This window comes from Myodes glareolus, chromosome 1 (assembly GCF_982192425.1).
Source record: "Myodes glareolus chromosome 1, mMyoGla1.1, whole genome shotgun sequence".
NCBI lineage: Eukaryota > Metazoa > Chordata > Mammalia > Rodentia > Cricetidae > Myodes > Myodes glareolus.
Window position 1 is genome coordinate 35,930,592 of NC_142026.1, and position 21,949 is coordinate 35,952,540.

At 47.2% G+C, this 21,949-nt stretch overlaps 2 protein-coding genes across 7 annotated transcripts in view; one reads left to right on the forward strand and one right to left on the reverse strand.

Annotated features, from left to right (window-relative positions):
- Atg4b (autophagy related 4B cysteine peptidase) overlaps nt 1–7,443 on the forward strand; it is a 38,963-nt gene extending 31,520 nt beyond the window's left edge. For both annotated transcript variants that reach the window (XM_085696233.2, XM_048441965.3), the window contains 6 exons: nt 1,340–1,533; nt 2,803–2,881; nt 3,143–3,288; nt 4,353–4,409; nt 4,887–4,980; nt 5,725–7,443. In XM_085696233.2, the coding sequence (XP_085552359.1) occupies nt 1,340–1,533; nt 2,803–2,881; nt 3,143–3,288; nt 4,353–4,409; nt 4,887–4,980; nt 5,725–5,798 (644 nt within the window). In that variant the 3' untranslated portion in view covers nt 5,799–7,443. The remainder of the gene's footprint in view (nt 1–1,339; nt 1,534–2,802; nt 2,882–3,142; nt 3,289–4,352; nt 4,410–4,886; nt 4,981–5,724) is intronic.
- A 1,376-nt stretch (nt 7,444–8,819) lies between these two features.
- Dtymk (deoxythymidylate kinase) lies at nt 8,820–18,360 on the reverse strand. 5 transcript variants are annotated; one of them, XM_048441967.3, is made up of 5 exons: nt 18,149–18,263; nt 16,808–16,916; nt 14,669–14,759; nt 11,014–11,211; nt 8,820–9,218 (listed from the first exon to the last, which is right to left on the reverse strand). In XM_048441967.3, the coding sequence occupies exons 1-5, from the start codon at nt 18,246–18,248 to the stop codon at nt 9,108–9,110; spliced, it is 609 nt and encodes a 202-aa protein (XP_048297924.1). In that variant the 5' UTR covers nt 18,249–18,263; the 3' UTR covers nt 8,820–9,107. The 5 variants fall into 5 exon arrangements, 4 of the variants coding, with proteins under 4 accessions (XP_048297924.1, XP_085552335.2, XP_048297923.1 ...); XM_085696209.2 differs by having other exon boundaries at nt 8,820–9,201; nt 17,993–18,247; XM_048441966.3 differs by having other exon boundaries at nt 17,993–18,241.
- Between the last annotated feature and the right edge of the window lie 3,589 nt (nt 18,361–21,949).

Here is a 21,949-nt window from a genome sequence, read left to right on the forward strand (position 1 = left end):
AAGGGAAATGCTCTCAGCTCCTCCTGTGTAGGACTGCAAAACATTGTGGGGTGTGTTCCACAACACTTGAGTTTTCTAACCACCAGACCCTAATTAATACGCTTATTGAAGGCTAGTCCAGTGCGTAGACAAGAGACACAGTAAAGGATGGAGAGGAGCTGTTTCTTGATGCTCTTTTTGCTGGGGAGGGGTCTGAGTGGTCTGGGTTTGCCCGTGGCTGTTCTTTAAATTGTCCGTGAAAGTGCATGTGGGACCAGTGAGGTAGCTTAGTAGGTAAAGGCACTTGCCATACCAGCCAGGCAAACTGGGCTTCATCTCTGGAGACGACATAAAGATGCAAGGAGGGAACCAACTCCACAGTGTTGTCCTCTGACTGCCACATGCACTGTGGGACACAGTGTACACACAGTTTGTTTGAGACAGGGTCTCAACACATACATTAGGTTTGTCTTGAACTCTCAGAGATCCCCCTGCCTCTGCTAAGTGCTAGGATTAAAACTATGCACCACCATACTTGGCCTAATAGTAATTAGAAATTTTTGAACAAATAAAGTGTATGCTGGGGAGATGGTTCAGCAGTTCAGAGCACTAGGCTACTCTTTCAGAGGGCCCACATGGCGATTCACAAGCATCTCTCACTCTATTTCCAGGAGATCTCTTCTGTCCTTGAGGACACTGTTTGTATTTCGTGCACAGACTTACATTCATTCAAGTCTACCATATACATATTTAAAAGAAAGTCTTTATGTGTAGAAAATGTTTCCCTTTTTTCTTTCTTTTTAATGGATATAAGTATTTTGCTTGTATGTGTGTGTAGTACATGCATTTCTGGTATCTGGGTAAGTCAAAAGGGGGCATTAGAATCCCTGTAACTGGAGTTAAGGGTGGTTGTGAGCCACCATGTGGGTACTGAGAACTGAACATGGGTCTTTTGCAATAGCAACAGGTGCTCTTAACCATTGAGCCATGTCTACAGCACCTAGAAAATGTTTCTTTGGGGACATTTGTTCTCCATGTTACTTACATTTAAAGCACTTGGGGTTTTTGTTTCATTGTGTTTGTCTTAAATTATCTTATATATATGGGTATTTTGCTTTCATGTGTGTCTGTGCACCACTAGAATGCCTTGTGCCTGCAGAGGCCATAAGGGGCTGTCACATCACCTGGAACTGGAGTTACAGACAATTGTGAGTTGCCGTGTGCATGCTGGGAATCAAACCTGTGTCCTCTGAAAACATAGTCATGTTAACCACTGAATCAACTCTCCAGCCCCTAAGCACTTAGTTTTCAAAACTTTTTCTTTCTGCTTAGCTCATAAAAAACATGTCTTCCCCTCCAGGAAGGTTGTGCAGGGCCAGCCTTCCCTGTGCAGGAGCTGCTGCACCTCCTGCAGATTCAGAGCGGCACTGTAATGGGTTCCCTGCTGGAGCTGAAGTCACCAACAGGCCATCGGCCTGGAGACCCCTAGTCCTTCTTATCCCTCTCCGCCTGGGACTTACTGACATCAACGAGGCCTATGTGGAGACGCTGAAGGTGAGTCTTAACAGCAGCTTTTAACCCGAGCACCATGCTCCCAACTTTTCGTCTATCTCAAAGTGTAGTCAACTAGCTGTACCTTTAGGAGAGAGAGAGAAAAGGCCTTAATCTTCTAGGTGATATTGAGAATTTAAATGGCTGGAGTTTATAAAGGGTCTTCAAGACCAGTCAGCCTAGTGCTGAACCTGGCATCACGACCTTCTGTCTCTCCCAGGTCTCTCCCCTGCCCTCCTGGGTATCTCTTGAGCCTCTACTTCTGACTGGATCAAGTGGTTCCCAAGCCGTGGGTCATGACCCTTTCGTGGGGGTTGAGCAGTCCTTTCGTAGGGGTCCTATATCAAGTATTATCTTTTTAAAGAACAAAATATCCTGCATATCAGATATTTACATTATGACTCATAACAGCAGCAAAATTACAGTTACGAAGAAGCAACAAAATAATTTTATGATCGGGGGTCACCACACCATGAGGAACTGTGGTAGGAAGGTTGAGAACCGCTGATATGGAGGGTGGTTGGGCTGATGAGGATGGGGACTGCAGGCAGATTTACTGAGAATTGTGTCCACCTCCATGACAAAAACAAAAGGCAAACCCTTTTGAACTCCAGTTCCCTCAAATTTTAAACTAAGGAGCCACACTTGAGAGCCTTGCTGTACAAAATGGCAGTACTTTTTATTAAAGTCTTTCACTTTCTAATCACCTCTTCATGTTCAGATAAAACCAAGTGTAAAATCCCTCCCTGGTCTTGATCTTGTTCTGTCCCTCCAGATCTCCTGACTATCCTGGCCCCTCTCTCTGCTATAGGTTCCAAGATCACTTCCTCTGTCACTTCTGCTTCCCCTCACTGATTTTCCACTTTTCTCTGACTTGTCTCCTGTTGTCATTTCTCCTTTCCCATTGGGTCAGGCTGATGTCTGGCCAGGCTACCGCTCCCATGAGCCTGCTCGCATTTCTCACCTATTGTTAATCCACAAGCTGTTCCTCAATCCTGTCACCTCTCCAAAGTTTACCCAGATAGAACTATGAGCCTGTGGTGTGCATTTGTATTGTCTGTACTGGAAGCTCTTTGAAATATGTCTTCTTATTTTTCTTCTTGTGTCATTCAGGTAAGCCTCTGGAGGCCATGGGCTGCCTGTGGTTGTGGATGGTGAAACACATTCTCCTGGCCATGTACAGGGCTAGTGTGGGGGATTGTCTAGGAGCAGTCTTCTTGCATGCGTTGCAAGGCCAGTGTGCTCAGTGGCCTTCCCTCTTCTCTCCTGCAGCACTGTTTCATGATGCCCCAGTCCCTGGGTGTTATTGGAGGGAAGCCCAACAGTGCCCACTACTTTATTGGCTACGTTGGTGAGTCTGATTTATACACTATGGGTTCATAGGGATAGTCTGTCTCCCTGAAGAAGTGGGTTTTTTTCTGTAGAGTTGTATTTATTTGTCTCCCCTCACTCACTGTGGTGGCATGCACCTCACTCCACCTGGCATTTTGATATCTACTTACCTTCTGTCTGCTGACTCTGATGTGGTGGGTTTCAATGTTGCTCTGGCCTGCTCCCTCCCTCTTGCCCAGCCCTAGCCAGCTGCGTCTGACTTCTCTGTCATCTCACCCAGGTGAGGAGCTCATCTATCTGGACCCCCATACCACACAGCCTGCAGTGGAACTGACTGACAGCTGCTTTATCCCTGATGAGAGCTTCCACTGCCAACACCCTCCCTGCAGGATGGGCATCGGAGAGCTTGACCCGTCCATTGCTGTGGTATGTTCCAACCATGCAAACTCCCAGGAAGTTGTTGAGACATTCTCTGCCAGGCCTGCAGTGGAATATAAAGAAATATGTCTACACTTTAATAGTTTTTTAGAGTGTTAGATTTATATAGTTAAGGATCCTCATCCTCCCAAGACTGTGCGCCTCCTGAGTGGCAGTCACAACCACAGTATGTGTGAGTGTTGCCCGTGATTGTTATGTACCAAGTGTGAGGGTGTGTGTTTTTCCTACTGTATAAAATACAATGACAGCATGTTAGAGTCACACGTCTGTACCTCATTTCCTCTTAGCTTTTTCATCATCATTTTGTTGTTTTTTTACTTAATATATCTTAGAGACAATTCCCTTGAATGAGCTTTTCCATCTCCTTTTTTGATGATATAGTAGATCCGGATTTCTGGTGATTTATATAAACCTGCCTACTCAGAATGTGTTTGGGGGAAAGAGGATGAAAAACTAAAAAATGTCAAAACAGTGCCATACCCGGGGAAGCCATTGCCTAGTTAGGCTGTGCAGCGTGTTGCTTGTTGGCAGAAGTGCAGCATGTCCAGTACCAATATGCAGCTGTCACACAGGCACAACACCCAGAATACACTCTGCAACATGTGCCCCCCAAGTTCTACGGAGAGTAGGCTGGGATTTCCTGTAGAACCCACTGGTAAATACCTCAGCTAACTGGAGTGTTATGTTACAGTGAATGCATCTCTGCAGCTCAGTGATTGGAACTTGGTGTCCTACCGCCACCTAAACAGCCCACCTCATAGAAGATACTAGACACGTGGGGCTAGCAGGTGCAGAGAGCTCCAAGTTTGAGCCACAATTTTAGCTTTTGAGAGTTGAGATCAAAGGGAACACATGGTAGAATCACTCCCCTTGCCACCATGGGATAGGCCTTCCATCATTGAGCAGAGTGTCCGTATGTATGAACCAAAGCATGGGCAGAGCAGACAGCCTGGCGTGTATTGGCGAGTGCATACCAGGATCCCTGAAGACTAGCGATCACAGCTTCATGCTCATACAGATGTGCTCACTACTCACGGTCATTTTCATTGCAGGGGTTTTTCTGTAAGACTGAGGAAGACTTTAACGACTGGTGTCAGCAAGTCAAAAAGGTCTGTAGCTACCCCTGTCCCGAGCCAAGATGAAACTTCTTGGGGCCCAGGCAATGAGGTGGCTGGGTAAAGGGAGCCTCTTTGCGTGGTCTAGCTAGGAACCCCATTTACTGGTTGCATGGGGAGTTTTGTTCCTGCCTCACACATGTGGGCAGACTGACTCTTAGCTAGGTCATAATTGGCCATCTTTTACCTAAGTTTTGCACATTAACTTTTTGGTAGAGTTCTGGCCCACTCACCTGCCTTTTGTGGTTCTGGGGTGGCAATAAATTGTATGCCAAAGGTTGTCCCTGTGCCTTCTGTGATCATGTATGCCTGATGGGGTAACAAACCATTACCAATGGGGCAGGCCCATGCTCTGTTGACTACTGTGTTGGTCTATGCTGTAACCTTTAGTATGAATTCCACTTCCGTTTTCTTCTCTGTGAGGCTATAGTGACTGTCGAGGTGCATCTAACAGCCGTGTCTCACTGACAGCTCTCCCTGCTTGGTGGTGCCCTACCTATGTTTGAGCTAGTGGAGCAGCAGCCTTCCCATCTGGCCTGCCAGGACGTCCTGAACCTGTCCCTAGGTGAGTGCTGTGGTTACAGAGTCAAGTCTGACTGGGATAATCTCTTAGTTCATGTAGTCTGTGCCTGACACAAGCCCTCAGGTCTCGGTCTTTTTCCTTTTAACCAGTGTTTATATGAGCCCAGGTGCAAATAGTTGGTTGAGGGGGCACTATAGAACACCCCATGACTCAAACCCGAGCTTGGCAGCAGCACAAGACATCCATATTCTGCCAGGGGCTGTTGAGCCAGACATGTTCCCACAGGTTCCTTGGGTACTGTTGTGACCAGGCACAACAGGGTTGTGATGATGAAGTCTGGTCTAAGGGCCACTGGGGATGAGCAGTACTGGTTCTTTGGCCTATAGCTAATGTGCCTGCAGGGGGCAGCCTGGGTCCTATGGGCCAGCACAGGTAGAGTTCAGGGGCTGGCCTTGGGCGACAGTGGAGGGAAGCCTGGTCAGTCCTGCTCATTCCTCAGCTGGTGCAAGGAGAGGGTTCCCTCATCTTCCTGAATCCAGGAAGACCCCATCGCTTGTCGGCTGGCAGGAGTCAGGTGCCATTCTCTTCCCTTTGGTGGAATTCCCATCGCTCTTTGGGGCCTTGTCTGCACTCCTTTGTGCTTGTTAAGACTCTCCAGTCAGGAAGGGCTGTACAGGGCCTAGCAGGCCTATTCTAGTTCGCCCCCCTCTCCTCGTGTCTTCCCAGCCAACACACACCTACACCAGCTCCTGAGAGATGCCTAACATTCTATCTTGTTCCTTCCAGATTCTTCTGATGTAGAGAGACTGGAGAGGTTCTTTGACTCTGAAGATGAAGACTTTGAAATCTTATCCCTCTGAAAATCCTAGGGTTTGGGGATGGCCTCCATGGCCCTCGTTGGGGTGCTTTGAGAACCCAGACCTGCCTTGGGCACTCAGTGTCAGCGCGTTCCATCCACCCAGCCCACCCCTGCCGAGTGCTGTGCGCCTGTGCCACCTCTGTCCAGAGGGCCTGCTCTGCTCATGGACCAAGGACTGCGGTGCCTGGAGGCCTTACTGCTTGGAGTCAGACTGCCTAACCCCAAACACAGCAAAGGCCTGTCCACATGAGAAAATGGCCCATCAGAAGGCCTGGTCAAAAAAGTGCAGCGGGCCAGGAGCTTCCAGAGTTCTCCACTTGACACTGCCAGCCCTGGCCAGCACATCAGCTTTCTTCTGCTTTCTCCTGGACACCTGGTCTGTGGTTTATTTGGAATTAAAGCCCTGTTTGGAGTTGTTTAATGAAGACATGAATTTCTGGGGCACTTCCCAGGTCAGTCTTAGAAGACCTGCAGGTTGATGTGTACAGAGTAACAGTCACAGCATGGCCTCATACTGCTGGGCAGGGTGAGCCTTTGGGCTGTCATCTGCCCCGTGTGATTCTCAAGGGCTACCTCAGTAGGAGAGCACATGGAAAGAATTACAGCAAGGCTGCTGCTGGCTTTGGAGAGAAAGTATTCTGGTGGAGCATTTGGAAAACCCAAAGATATTGGTGTGCATGGGCACAGTGTGGACACCTGGACCCTGGAGCAGCTGACAAGCTCCCAGGGCATCTGGAGCCGTGGTCCCGATTCCCATTAGGACCTCACTAGGGAAGAGCTTTGTTTCCTGTAAGGGGCTGATGCATTTAAAGACACACCGCCTGCTGCTGTTAGCTTGCCACCCAGCTTCCCTCTGGGAGGGAAGGGAAGGGGAGCAGAGCTACTCTTTGCTTGTGACACTGTGCCCGCTGGTGATAGGGTACACACTGCTACTTGAGCCTTCTTCCATGTTCTTGCCCTTCTCAGAAACCCTCCTGGGTCACAGAGAATTTCTTGGTTTGGGGCCAAAAAGTTAAAGAGCTTTGGCTTTTAGTGCACAGTAGAGTGTATTTAAACAGAGCCGGCAGCTCCAGGCACCGGCAGGTGCAGTGTCCAGACCCTCCTTGGCGCTCATTTCCATTCCCGCCACCTTCTAACCCTGGCTTTCTGGGCCTTCAGGCTTTGATGCTCTAGGTCTGCTGTTTTAGAAAGAGGCCTTTCCTTCTCCCTAGAAGATATGAACAGGGCGTCGCCGCGTGGGGTGGCCCTTGCAGCTTTTCCTAAAAGCCCTTCCCTAGGACCCTGTAAACGGGTGAGGTTGGAGCTGCTCCCTGACAGCATATGCCAGATATGACAACAAAGTGTTCATGGCATAATTTATTTCCTTACACTCTGTCTCTCCTACATCTTGTCCCTTAGCTTCAGGTGGGATGGGATGGGGGAAGGCCCATTCCTCTGGGGCTCCACTTCCTGAGTCCAGTAGCTGTTGTGTTGCTGTGGTCCAGGGTCTTGCTGCAACTCCTGCTGATGGTACCAAGGGCGGATGTGTGGAACAATACAACCTGAGGGAGCTCTCAGGGCTTGAGAAAGGCTTCCTGAGGTTGTTCATTCTTAATAGTATAGTTTGCAATTCTTAATGGTAAATAATAAGTTTCAGTAGAAAACAACATTTGTGTGTGTGCTGATTTTTTTCCTCCAGTTATGGTTGGCTGTGATTTTAGTGTTGACAGATTTCCCCACATCGGACAAGTAGAGTCTGCCCTGCGTCTGGCCTAACTGTGTAGCCAGTGTCGTTTTTTCCTCATATTGAGTAAACTTGTAGCCCTAAAGGGAAGAAGTGCAGGGAGAACATGGTATAAAAGTGAGCTGGGGGCTGGAGAAATGACTCAGCAGTTAGGAGCGCTGACCTCTTCCAGGGAACCAGAGTTCATTCCCAGCACCTACATTGGGCTGCTCACAGCTGCTTATGACCCCAGCTCCAGAGGATCTAACACTCCTGGTCCCTGTGGGCATATATACACAGAAATAGTAAAAATCTTGTTTAAGCCGGGCAGTGGTGGCACACACCTTTATTCCTAGTACTTGGCGGGCAGAGGCAGCCAGGGCTACACAGAGAAACTGTCTCATTAAAAAAAAACAAAACTTTGCTTAAAAAATGAAAGCAGTGAAAAGCACTTACAAGGCTTGCCTTGGGTTCCCTCCAGGCAGGCTGTACCTGGCTTTGGCCTGGAGGACTAGTAGACTAAGGATCACCGCGTTCTGCCTGATGGCGTCTCAGTGGGACAATCCTAGATGACACCTACCTGCTCCGAGTCCAAGTAAAACTGCTGACCCAAGTACAGCGGCCCAAGGCGAGGCTTAGTGCTCACTCTGCCGGCTTCTTAGGGCTGCTGTGCCCACAGCACACGACCCACTGCTCTCCAGAAATGCAGACCATGCTGGCAGTAGGGCTGATTTCCCAGCATCCAGAGGCTTCCACATTCTTCTCTGAGTTACAGATGCTTTGCATTTCCTGACCTTGGGCAGGTTAAGAGGCCTGTGGTGACCCACCTGGCTAATCCCATAACCATTTTTTCTTTTTTTTGAGTGTCTCACTGTGTAGCTAGCCTAGAACTCAAGAGATCCACCTGCTTCTGCCTCCTGAGTGCTGGCATTAAATGTGTACCACCACACCAGGGTAGTTCTCAGCACAAGGTACCGTCCCATGACATCCACCTGGCCCATACCTTTTTGATCCTGAGGGGGAATATGCTTCACCTCACCTGTGACACACCCTACACATACAGGCTGTATTCTACCAGGAAATAAATGTCAAATCATCCTGTTTTGGAGGGGATAGTGTGAGAAGCTTTAGCAGCACACACACACAAAGTTATTATCAGAGGGTCTAGAATGTTGAACATCATGCTTTTTGATAAGCCTGGCCACACCTGAGAACACAGAATCAGGGCATGGAGCCTGGTAACTGATCAAGCCCACAGTGGAAATCCCATGAGTAGTAAGCAGACCCATCTCTACAAATTCTTAGGGGAAGCCAGTGAGGTACATTTTCAGATAAGGTTTTATTAGTGTCTGTAAAAAATATAACTCTCAACTAATGGATGTTTCTAGTGATCTCAGTAAAACTGCCCGAAGTTACCACTAAAGGTCAGTATGGAAATACCGTAACACGTTAACGCCTTTAGGGTCAAGGAGTCAGGAGACGATATTGCAAACTTGTCCATACCACCAAATTCTCGGGTTATGACAGAGGCTTGTAGGTCTCTTCAGGAAGAGCTCCCCCTGAACGGTGTTGTGAGTCTTCCACCAGTTTCTGCCGTGGAAGTCGAATTCATTTCCAGAGCTCCTCCAGCGGACTCTGTGCGGCGCTGCGGATGGCGTCCTCAGACAGGACACGGATTTCTTCATGGACATCCTCAATGCTTCTGGAAGCATCAACCACCTGTCACAAGGAGACCGCAGGAAAGGGACATGACACTACCTCTCTATTTCCAATGCATGTGGTGACCTCAGTGAGCCAGGGCCTGCAAGAGCCAACCTAAATCTCAGGGACCCTTCACACACCTGGTGTTCTTGGCACACCGTAGCTTGCATACCTACCGCATCCCAGACACGGAGGAAGCATGCACTGGCTGCTCATCTTGCTCCTAAGCAGGCTGAGCAACTATCCTCCAGTTGATAAGTAAGAACAGGCTCCATGCCAGGCATGGTGACCCACCCTTTATAGTTCCAGCACTGAGGAGGCAGAGGCAGACAGATCTCTCTGAATTCAAGGACAGCCTGGACTACATAGTTCCTTCCAGGACAGCCAGGGCTATGTAGAGACCCTGTCTCAAAAACAAAACAAAACAAACAAAAAAACAACCTAGTTTGCTTCCTGTCCTCTTGGGAGATGAAAGCTGTCCTAACAGCTGCTCTGTTCCGAACAGGACAGGTAGATCCAAGTGCAAACCAGGAGAGAGGGTCTGAATAAGTGTCACCATCTGGAGGGGGTCTGTGTTTCTGTAACTCTGGCTAAGACCTCTGGCAGCAAACATTTAAAAAGCTTCCAGGTGTGCAGAAGGGTTATGGAAGGAGTCCAGGTATTTCTCAAAGTACGGCTACGCGCAGAAAAACTCCACAGGGGTCGCTTCCTAGAAGGGAGCGTGACAACCCCACTACAGTCACACAGCCCTGGCCCAGACTATCCAGGGTGCCTCTCCAGGCTGACTTAACGCACGCCCAGGAAAAAGGGTATTAGCATCTGCTCTAATATGGCAAGACGATGCAGAAACTTAGGATAAACTTTGCAATCCTGAGGACATGTAACATAAACAAAGGGCAAGTAACGCCAGGGAAACAGCGCCTTTGTAGACAAAACTGGTCTGTGACCTTATGCTACTCAAGTGCCAGCCGCCTTGGGAACCGTAGGCAACAGTTATAAGATGGCCTGTGCGAGCAATGCCAGGCCCACCAGGACTATTCCAGAATAGATGTGTGGAACGACGGTACAGTTAGGGTCAGAGTAGGAGCAAGCAGCAGAGAAGGGGCTCATGTTGGCTTCCGTGCGGGGAACAAGATGGAAGCCTGGTATGGACACTTCTGTGCTCCGGAAATGGCCATGCATAGGCCTACAGGGCTTCAAAGAAATGGGCAGGATAAAGGCCCAGGTTGTAGCTATAAAGAAGAAGGTGCCTATGACTGAGAGCCAACAGGAAGGCCAGGAAGAAATCACTGCATGAGGTAAAAGGGAAAGATACATCTCACCATGAAACTCCACCTTCTGACAGTAAGTATAATCCAATTATAGACAGTACACTGAAGAGTCATTCCTGTGAGAGGCTGCAAAGTAAAGTATGATGTAGCTTGCAAGACCATGTTCTGAATGGTGATGTCACAGGACTAAAGGCTTGTATAGAATAAGATAACAGACATTTGCTGGGGCTCATCTTTGAGTCTTGTAGATATAGGGTATCTCATTCTTATTAGGATTGCTTCTCAAACTCATCTGGCCTAATAGACAAAGAAAATCTTAGGGTTTTGTATAATCGGTATGAGGATCAGAATCTGTTGGCATAGAGCTGGAAGGATAGCCCAGTGGTAGGTGAGGCCCTAGGTTCTGTAGCTGTTGGCAGAGAACCAGAACAGCTTCCCTGAGATTTCCCAGGTGGGTAACCAAACTATACCAGCTGTGCTGATGTCAGCAGAGGGTAGACGGCCACCCGGCTCCTCGATGGCTGTTTGTAGCCAGCACTCACCTTCCAGTTCAGGTTTTCGTCTTTCATGAGCTGCTGGAAACACAGCAGAACCTGCTCCTGGAAAGTCCCAGTCTCATAGCGCTCAAGCCCAAACTCTCCCCGTGCCGCAGCGTCCAGCAATTGTAACTGAAGGAACAGGATCAGGTCGGGCTTGGGAAGGCCCACGTCTGGTTGTTTGCACCAATCCAGGGAAAAATTCTGCCAACAGTTAGAGAAGGTAGACTGAGTGGGGTATAAGCTTTTGCTTCAAAGTAGGGTTGGGGGACCTGCTGCTGCAGGTAAGATTTAACCTCTGTGCTCTGCGCTCGGTTTATGAACCACATTACATCCTGGGCCATCTCAGAATAAGGCATGGCAAATGTAGATGTCTTGGTGGTACAGTCAACCTAGAGTCTGAGCTGGAAAGGTGCTTGTTCCAGAGACAGGGCAGAGCTCTGTGCTGTAAGCTTTCATTTGTATTCCTCCCGAGAAGCAGTGAAGGAAACAAGCAATCCTGGAAACCCACCGCATGCTTGCCTGCCTACTACATCTCATGTTAGATCTCATGTACATGGAAACCCACCGCATGCTTGCCTGCCTACTACATCTCATGTACACGGAACCCACCGCATGCTTGCCTGCCTACTACATCTCATGTTAGATCTCATGTACATGGAAACCCACCGCATGCTTGTATGCCTACTAGATCTCGTGTACATGGAAACCCACTGCATGCTTGTCTGCCTACTAGATCTCATGTACATGGAAACCCACCGCATGCTTGCCTGCCTACTAGATCTCATGTACATGGAACCCACCGCATGCTTGTCTGCCTACTAGATCTCATGTTAGATCTCATGTACATGGAAACCCACTGCATGCTTGTATGCCTACTAGATCTCATGTACATGGAAACCCACAGCATGCTTGCCTGCCTACTAGATCTTGTGTACATATTCTCACTTACTCATTTCATCACCTTGCTAAAAATGTTTCCAGAAGAAAAGTAGGACTTACAGAGGCCAGCCTCCCCAGAAACACTATAAGCTCAAGAAGTAACCCCAAAGATCCCCCTCTTAGGGCCATAAAGTGTACCAATCATCTATCCTAGCTTCCTTATACATACAAAATACTTCTTCAGGGAAGGACTCTTAATATATGTAAAAGAAACAGCAGAATATAAAAGGTTATTGTCACTTGGCAATCTGTCATCCCCAAGGGCTATTATGTAAAGATGTCAGGCACCATCTGCTTCTTGTGAGAGGACCCAACACTCTTAGAAGTTCACCAAAGTACAAGGTAAACACGTGAAGCTAGGTGCGGCGACAGCACTTGGAAAAAGTGGCAGCAAGAAGACAGTTCAAGTTCACCCTCGGCTACAGAGTTCCAAATCAAGCTGAGCTACGGAAGACTTTGTCTCAACGTCAAAACAAAACAAATGGGGGCTGGAGAGATGGCTCAGCGGTTAAGAGCATTGCCTGCTCTTCCAAAGGTTCTGAGTTCAATTCCCAGCAACCACATAGTGGCTCACAACCATCTGTAATGAGGTCTGGTCTCCTCTTCTGGTCTGCAGACAGAATATTGTATATATAATAAGTAAATAAATAAATATTTTTAAAAAAATGCAATTCCAGCACTTGAGAGCTAGAAGCAGTTCAGTGTTATTGGCTATACAGTGGGTTCAAGGTCAGCCTGAGACTGTCTCAAAAAACAGTAAGGTTTGTGGGAGGTGCCAGGCTGTGGTGGTACACACCTTTAGTCCAACCCAGCCACGGGAGGCTGAAGCAGGCAGGGCTGAGTTTAAGGTCGGTCTGGTCTATGGAGTTCCAGGACAGTTGAGGCTACACTGAGAAACTGTCATAAAACCAAAACATCAACAACAAAAACACTAACAAAAAACTGGAGAGGATATGGGCAAGCACATGCTTTGCCAGAGTTACACTCTCCTACATGGAGAGATGGCTCAGCTAGTAAGAGGACTTACTGTTCTCCCAAAGGACCCACGTTCAGTTCCCAGCACCCACATGGTGGCTAACAATTCCCTGTAACCCCAGTCTCGGTGGATCTGACACCCCCTCCTGGCCTCTGTGGATGCAAGTATACACATGCAGGCAAAACACTCATACACAGAAAAGTAAAATGAATACATCTTTAAAAAACAAAAAGACTCAGAGTTATACTCTTAGGACTCAGAATACTTTAGATGTGAATGCCAGAAAGAGACATGGAAACTTACACATCAAGGACTTAAGGGACTGGAGAGCAGTGGCTACCATGTGTGAGGCCCCAGGTCCAAGGCCCAGCAGAAACAAACAAACAATCCGCCCCTTGGGCCACTGAGATGGTTCAGCTTATATAAGATACTTACCACACAGTCTGATACCTGAGATAAATTCCCAAAACTCAGTGTAAGGAGGGAAGTAATTCTCCAAAGTGGGCCTCTGACCTTTACATGCTTGCCGTGGTATCTTTACACACAATAGTAACAAATAAATAAGAGATGTAAGAGGCACCTCAATGCATGGACCTTGGTCAGATTCTGGTTTAATAGAATAAAAATGCAAGGCAACCAGCCAGCTCTTGAGAGCTGGGAAACACGAACATCGCTTGTTTAGTGACTGATGTCTGTGTTGAGGGAAGATTGTTCTTACACTAACGTTCTTGGATACAAGTGGTGGTGCCTCTCTCCTGGAATCCCAGTGCTCAGAAGGCTGAGACGAAAGGATTACATGTCTGAGGCCAACACGATCTACTGAGTGACTTCCCCTTAGTGTGGACTACAAGAGACCCTGACTCAAAAATAGCAACCCCAGGTGCTAGAGAGATGGCCCAGGAGTGAAGAGCACTGGCGTCCAGAGGACTTGGGTTCAATTCCCAGCAACCACATGGCAGCTCACAATGGTTTGTAATGTCAGTTCCAGGGGATCTGGTACCCTCTTCTGAACTCCACGGGCAGCAGCAGACATACTTATAGACAAAACACACACACACACAATTTTAAAAACTCAATCCCAGCACTAGGGAGGCAGAGACAAGTGGATCTCTGTAAACTTGAGGTCAGTCAGGTCTACATAGTGAATTCCAGACTAGCCATGGCTATACAGTGAGACCTTGTTTCAAATGAACAACCCCCAACCAACATACACATGCGCGTGCACGCACAAACACACAGTTATATCTTAGATGTAAATTTTTATTAAGAATCCACAAAGCCATCTGATACCAAGCAGAGGATGTGAGAGTCCCTGAAGCTGATGATCCTACCGAGAGGTTTTCTGTTGCCAAACAGCTGAGGTTTAAAAACTAAAAAGCACTGTCAGATGTAGTGGGGGGCCAGGACTTTAATCCCAGCACTTGAGGCATAGGCAGAGGCAGGTAGACCTCTATGCTTCAGGGTGAGTGTGGTCTACACAGTGAGTTCCAGGCTAGCAAAAGCTACATAGAGATCAATTACTCAAATGGAAAACACAACACCGTATGTGAAAATCCCGCAGATACATTTCTTTATTGATAAAAACGAATTTAATCTTGCAAGAGAGTTAAAGGAATGCCAGAGCCATCAAATTCCTAAGAATAACTTGAATACGTACTCACCGTGGTCGGCGACACTGAAAAGGAAGGAAAGCAGACCTGGGCCCAACCTGGCAACCCGAGAAAGAAGCCAGACAGTACTCACCTCCTTGGCGCTAGTGAAGGCGACCCCAGAAAAGGCGTATCTATCCAAAACAAGGGTCACACCCTGGTTCAGCTTCGCCTTAATTAATGGCCTGAAAAACAGAATGCTCTTGAGCACTGGAACCGGTTTCCCAAACTATCCCAACGTGGAAATCCCATACAATGAATTTACAGCACAATGATCTATAGAGTTATTTGCAAAGCTGTAGATCCTCTCTCTAGATGATGCCGGTGGAGATTTCCTTCCTGCCCTGCCATGGGGAAGGGGAACAAGCAAAGAGCAAAGGACGGCAGAGGGCATGAGGAGCCAGGTGAGGCTGATACTTGTGCCCAAATCTGAACTGTGAGTATAAGGACAGACAAGAGATCAAGGATGTTTGCCACCAAACACCACGGGCTCACCATCACTGCCAGTGTGCCAAACCTTAGATGTGTAAGGATGAGCAAAAAGCAATGCTGAAGCCATAAAAGCCAAGTCAGACTCATCTCTTGGGAGGCATTCAGTTTTGGAGTGTGGGGGAAGAAGGCTGAAATCGGTCTCACTATGTAGCCCAGGCTGGCCTCTACCTCTTGATCTTCAGGGCATGATGGCACAAACCTGTAATCCCAAAACCTGTGAGGCTAAAGCAGAGAATCCCAAGTTCCAAGCCAAACTAGACTACATAAACATCAGGCAGGACCTTTAAAAGTTTTTGTTTGTTTGAAGATTTATTTATTTTATGTTTATGAGTGCTCTATCCGCATGTGTGACTTTATGCCAGAAGAGGGCATCAGATCCCACTATAAATGGTTGTGAGCCACCATGTGGCCGCTTGGAACTGAACTTGGGACTTCTGGAAGAGCAGCCAGTGCTCTTAAGTGCTGGCTATCTAGCCTGACCCAGAGTTGTTGTTGTTTTTTTTTTTTTTTTTTTTTTTAATGTATGGAGCTAGAGTTAGTAGTGTGAACATATAAAAGAAAAAAAAATCGAGCCAAGTGGTAGTGATTCATGCCTTTAATCCCAGCATTTGGCAGGCAGAGGCAGGCAGATTTCTGTGACTTCAGGCCAGCCTAGAGCTAGTTCTAGGACATCCAGGATTACACAGAAAAACCCTATCTTGAAAACCAAACCAAACAAAACAAACCAAGAGAGCTAGTTGGTGGTGACATAAACCTTTGATCCTCTAGCACTTGAGAGGGGAGAGGCAGATAGACCTCTGTGAGTTCGAAGCCAGCCTGGTCTACAGAACAAGTTCCAGGACTGCCTGGGACACACTGAGAAATCCTGTCTTGAAATACCAAGAGAGGAAAACCTGGATGCCCTTGGATTTGACAACACCAAAGACTAAACCCATGCAAGGACTGATACGCCAGTCTCAGTAAAATTAAGAAGCTATGCTGTGTAAAAGACTATTCAACAAGTGAAAATACAAGCTCCAGAATACAACTGACTGACAAGCTAAATATGTGTCTTTAAAATGCAACAAAGAAAATGGCACTTCGAAGGCGGAGGCAGGAGGCTTGCCTTTAACTAGAGTACACCCTGGGCTACAGAGGGAACCACTATCTCCAAAAGAAAAAAAGTTGGGGGCTGGGGAGATGGCTCTGTGGATAAATTGTTTGCTGTGTAATCATGAAGACTTGAATTTGGATTTCCAGAACCCAAAATTAGTGAGCTCAAGGTTTAGTATGAAACCTTTTCTCTGCTGGGAACAAGGGCAGCCTGGGCTACAAGGCAAGTTCCAGGATAATGAGGGCTGTTATACAGAGAAACCCTGTCTTGAAAAACCTAAAAAAAAAGGAAATCTTAGCGATCAGGGCTGAAGAAGTGGCACAGCAGTTAAACGCTTACTGCTCTTGCAGAGTCTCCCGTACCCACAAGGTAGCTGACAACTGCCTGCAACTCTAGTTACAGGGATCTAGCCTCCATGGGCTGCAGGTATGCTTGAGGTGTACAAGCATACATGTAGGCATTTATACTACACAAAAATGCGTGTATATATAGCCAGGCAAGAGGCAGAGGCAAGAAGATCTCTGTGAGTTCCAAACCAAAAAACAAAACAAAACAAAACAAAACCATATTAATGAAGCCGCACATGCATTCCCACACACGCCACACAAGTCTGCAAGTTACAAGGGGGAGCAGTGAGTCGGTGTTTACACTTGTTCCCAGCGGTTCGCAGAAAAAAGCAGGTGCACTGAGTGATCTTCCAGTTCTGTTTTCTTTTCTAAGTAGGAATTCAGGAGCTTGCCGATTTCTGTTGATCTTTCTAGAAGGAGAAAATGGCAAAGACTACTTAAGAGAGACTTCTCACCTAAATTTCATGATAGTTCGCACCTAAGTTTATGACCTGTACTCATGTCTAATGTACTCATATCTAACCCTAAACGTTATCAATCCTCTAGGCAGGTTTGAACCATCTCTGAAGAAGCCAGAGGAGTTTCCCTGAGAGAACGCATTACTGTGTAAGAAACCCTGTAATCCTTGATTTCAAAAGAACCCCTAAGACTTTTGACTGGTTAGCTTAAAGATTAGAATATCAAAAAAAAAAAAAAAAAGCCAGGGGTTGATGGTGCACGCTTTTTGATGGCCCATGCTTTTAAGCCCAGCACTCGGGAGGCAGAGGCAGGCGGATCTCTGTAAATTCGAGACCAGCCTGATCTACAAGAGCTAGTTCCAGGACAGGCCCAAAAGCTACAGAGAAACCCTGTCTCGAAAAACAACAACAACAAAAAGAATATCCAATTAAGCATTTTTCCAATTCCCTATCTACTTAATTTGTAGGGTTAGGGGTTGGTGTTCCAATGCGCAGGGGTGAAGGTCAGAGGTAGATTGACCTCAGGTTCCTTTTTCAGAAGTAATCCACCATCTGTCTGCTGAGAGGATCTTCCACTGGGACCTGATGAAGCTCAGTTTTGGCTAGCCACCGGAAGGAGATCAAGCCTGTCGTCACCTCTCCAGCACTGGGATTATAAGCAACTGTACCGGCTTTTTACCTAGAAGACTGGACTCGGGTCCTCATTTCAATGTGCATTTTATCAACTAAACCGTCTCCACCAGCCCAAAAGTGACACTCCCCACAGTGAGCTGGGCACTCCATCAATAACCATCAATGTCTCACCGGCTAGCAGGCAGGATAAGCTGGTGGGGGCAATTCTCTCAATTGAAAGTCCCTCTTCCCAAAGACTCTACCTTGTGTCAAGGTGACCTAAAACTTGCCAGCACACCCATTGCACAATAATAAATAAATGTCCTGAAACTTTTTAAAATTACAAAAACTAAATCCCAAGAGACAGATACTCTCAAGTCCCGCCCACCGGCCCGCCCACTGGCCTGTCCACGCACCGGGGAAACGCAGCAGCTCGGCTCTGTGGCCCGAGGCGCACAGCGCGGTCACCAGCCGGTGGCCCTGCGTGGTCTTGCCAGCACGGTCCACGCCCTCCAGCACGATGAGCGCCCCCCGACGCGAAGCCATCGCCATCCCGCTCAGTTCCCGCCAACCTGTCAAGTTCCCGCCAATGTTAGCTGCAGCAGACGGCGGGAGCGCGCAGGTACTGCCGCGCACCGCCTCTTCCGGCTGGAAGCCGAGTTCGTGTAGCATGGGGAGAACCGATTCCGGTTCCGGACGTTGCGTAGCCCGTGGCCCGGGTCCCAGCCGCCTGGTGACCTCCCACTCGCAGAACTTCCGTTTGCAGCGCCCTGGAAGGGCCAATCTTTCGGGTTAGGATTGTGCAGGCTCCGCTCACGTGGAAATCCTAGCACAGTAGTGGGATCAGATTTTCATGTCTCTGAGCTCGCAACTGCAGGGTTCTAAAAGTTTTCACAAGAAAAGAGCCATTTTAGCGGGGCGGTGGTGGTCCACGCCTTTAATGCCAGCACTTAGAAAGCAGAGGCAGGTGGAGCTCTGTGAGTTCGAGAGCAGCCTCGTCTCCAGGACAGGCTCCAAAGCTACAGAGAAACCCTGTCTCGAAAAACAAACAAACAAACAAAGCCATCTTATGCTTTCTGCTCTGGAATGAGTAAAGCGACAGGCATCGACTTCCAAGATGTGCTGCAGCATGATCAAAGCACTCAGAAATGTTTGCTGTTTTAGTGTACTGGGACCGTGTCAAAAACCGAGGGACAGAAGTTGATGGAAGGAAATGGATTTAATTGCAGTCTTGGCCAGAACTGAAAATTTTCCATTTTCTTTTTTGAAATTTTTTCATTTACTTTGCCCCAGTAGTGTTTTTTTATAGAAAAGATTAAAACCAGGAAAAGTATATGTGCAGGAGGCAGGCACAATTTATGCGAGTTTGAGGTCAGCTTGATCTACATAGCAAGTTCTAGGGCTGCATTGTGAGGCCAGATCGCAAATAAAACAACAGCACTCAGCACTCAGAGACTGGGCAGAAGGATCCTGAGTTAAAGGCTGTATGTTTCAATAAGACAAATTAGGGGGTCAGGAGGTGGTGGTGCTCGCCCTTAATCCCAGCAGTCGGGAGGCAGAGACAGACGGATCTCTCTGTGAGTTGGAGGCCAGCCTGATCTACACAGCGAGTTCCAGGACATCTAGGGCTGTTACACAGAGAAACCCTGTCTTGAAAACACACACACAAAAACCTGCTTAAGTACTCAGCTGGCAGAATGATTGCCTAACATGAATGAAGCCCTGGATTTCATACCCAGCACAGAAAAATGGATATATTGAATGCCACATCCTATAATCCCAACCCTTGGGAGGTAGAGGCAGGACAAGGATGCAAACATCTGAACTGACACCTAGTCAGAGAAGGTATTCAGGTACCAAACAGATATGTAAACATGCTCAACATAAACATTATTAGGAATCATACATTAAAAGAAGATAATTTCACTCCTCTACTAGAATAGCCCAAACCTACAATTCCAACCATACAGCATGCTGGTGAGGTTTCGAAGCAAAGGAAACTGTCAATGCTGATGAGAAAGCAAAACCTGTGCGTGTATGTGGCCACTTTGGAAGACATCTTGGCTGTTCCTCAAGAAATTTCTTTACTCTTAATACATGGTCAATATTTATTCAAATGAGTTGGAAACTATGTCTACAGAATATTCTATACACAATGGTTGTATCAGTTCTATCCGTATTTGCCTAAACATGGAAGCAGCTAAGATGTCCTCCAACAGGCAAATGGATAAACTGGTTAATTACACAGTGGAATCCTTTTCAAATAAAAAAATAAATCAACTACCAAGTCATAATAGGACATGGAAGAACCTGAAGTGCATAACAATAAGGGAAGCCAGTCTGAAAAGACTGTACACTGTAAACCCCGACTATATGACATTCCGGAAAATAACAAAACTACAGAGATTCTAAAATGTTTATTGGTTTCAAAAGTATATGTGTGTGGGGGGGGAGGGGGTTTCCCATACTGTAGTAGACCAGAGGCATTTAAGGCAGTGAATATTCTTCAGGATGCTGTAACGGGAATACTTAGTATGTATTTGTCAGAAATCTGAGACTGCAGCAAGAGCGGGACTCTTGTAAACTATGGATTTTAGTTAATAATGTATCAGTGTTGTTTCGTTAACTGTAACAAAGTTGCCATAGGAATGCAAAATGTCTACAACTGAGGAAATTGTTGGAGTCCCCTATGCAGATTATAGACTCAATTTTTCAGGAAACCCAAGACTGCTTTGAAAAGGATTATTAGTCTTTAAAATGAACTCCAGAACAGAGCTATTAAAACAGAAAAGCAGGTCCTGTGAAGTTGCGTTTATGTTCTCACTAAGCATTAAAAGTGTTCAGGAATGAGCACCTTCTTCAAAGGGAAAGACTTGGACGCAAAGTGAAGAAAGACCGTTGGTTTAGTATTTGGACCTAGTGGGAAACATTTTAAATTGCTATATAGTTTGAATTTTTTTCTAGAGTAAATGCTTCTAAGGCTGGGAATATAGTTTGGTAGAATGCTTATCAAGCACTCACAAATAGCAAGTAAACTGGGCATGGTGGCACACTGCTATGATATTAGTACTTGGGAGGTGGAGGCTGAAGGAACAGTTCAAGGTCATCTTTGGCCGCATATTCGGATTGTGGGTAACCTGGGCTACATGTCCCCCAAAATTGCATTTTAAGTAATGAGGACCCTGGTCCAGGGGATGCGGTGGCACATGCCTTTAGTCATAGCCCTGGGGAGGCAGAGGCAGGCGGATCTCTGTGAGTTTGAGGCCAGCCTGGTCTACAAGAGCTAGTTCCAGGACAGGCACCAATGCTACACAAGAAAACCCTGATTCTTTAGTGCTGAAGAGATGGCTCAGAGTTTAAGACCACTTGCTGCTCTGTAGAGGAACTAAGTTCTGTTCTCAGCATCCACATGGTGGCTCACAACTCTAGTTTCAGGGGATCTAATCCCTTTCCCAGCCTTCCTGGGCACCAGGCAGGCACGTGATGCCCATATGTAAAAAAACACTCATACATGTAAAAAAAAAAAGTTCTAAAAAATTGCACAACCAACAATGTCAGAGGCCAAGGCTGTGAGGATTATTCTGGCACTATTGCTGTAACCCCAGCTGTTCCTTGGTCCTGAAGCTTTCAGAACAGGAATTCCTTATTCCTGGCCAGCGTGAAGTTAGAGTGAAAGAGGGATTGGCCCGTGACACCTAAAATTTCGCCCATGAAATTTTGCAGGAGTTAATTTCCTAATCTTAGCAGGCTCGGTGTGACAGAGGGATAAGTGGTGACTGGCAAGCACGCCCACACTGATAACACTGAGTAAGATCCGGACACAGAGGACCCACACTTTATTCCACCATCTGACATATTTAAGTGGCACCCACCGAACCGTGCCCTTTTGTTTGTTTTTAGAGACAGGGTTTCTCTGTGTAACCTTGGCTGTAGAACAGACTAGCCTCCAACTCTGCTGTGCTGGGATTACGGGATGTGCCATAACCACCCAGCTAACTTTGCCTTTTATTTCTTTTCTTTTTTAAAAAATTTGTGACGAGATCTCGCTAGTCTGGGTGGGCAGGTAGACGACGGCAAGTCTTGAACTCATGGCAATACACCTGATTCTGCCTCCCGAGTGCTCGGTTTTAAAGGCGCGTGCCCTCACACCCGGCTTTTCCAGGTATTTTTTTTACAGGCGTCGAGGTGTGCATGGCTTCTTCACGAAGTGCGGGTCAGGACATGCAGGTCCAGCGTGGGCACGCCCCTCGGGACTAAATAACAACAAAGCGCATCAATGTTAACCAAGGCGTGTGTGTGTAGGGGGGAGTGTGTGTGTGGGGGGGGGGATCTCCTTCCTGGAGGACCACGCTGCCACCTTCGAGAAGCCACAA

Bases quoted from the DNA above. Each gene is read 5' to 3' on its own strand.
- Dtymk (XM_048441966.3), bottom strand. From the start codon at position 18,128: ATGGCGATGGCTTCGCGTCGGGGGGCGCTCATCGTGCTGGAGGGCGTG. The intron at 16,917-17,992 runs GTGCGTGGACAG...TTCTCCTTCTAG, and splicing joins CGAGCTGCTGCGTTTCCCCG to AAAGATCAACAGAAATCGGC. The intron at 14,760-16,807 runs GTAAACACCGAC...TCTGTTTTTCAG, and splicing joins GCGAACCGCTGGGAACAAGT to GCCATTAATTAAGGCGAAGC.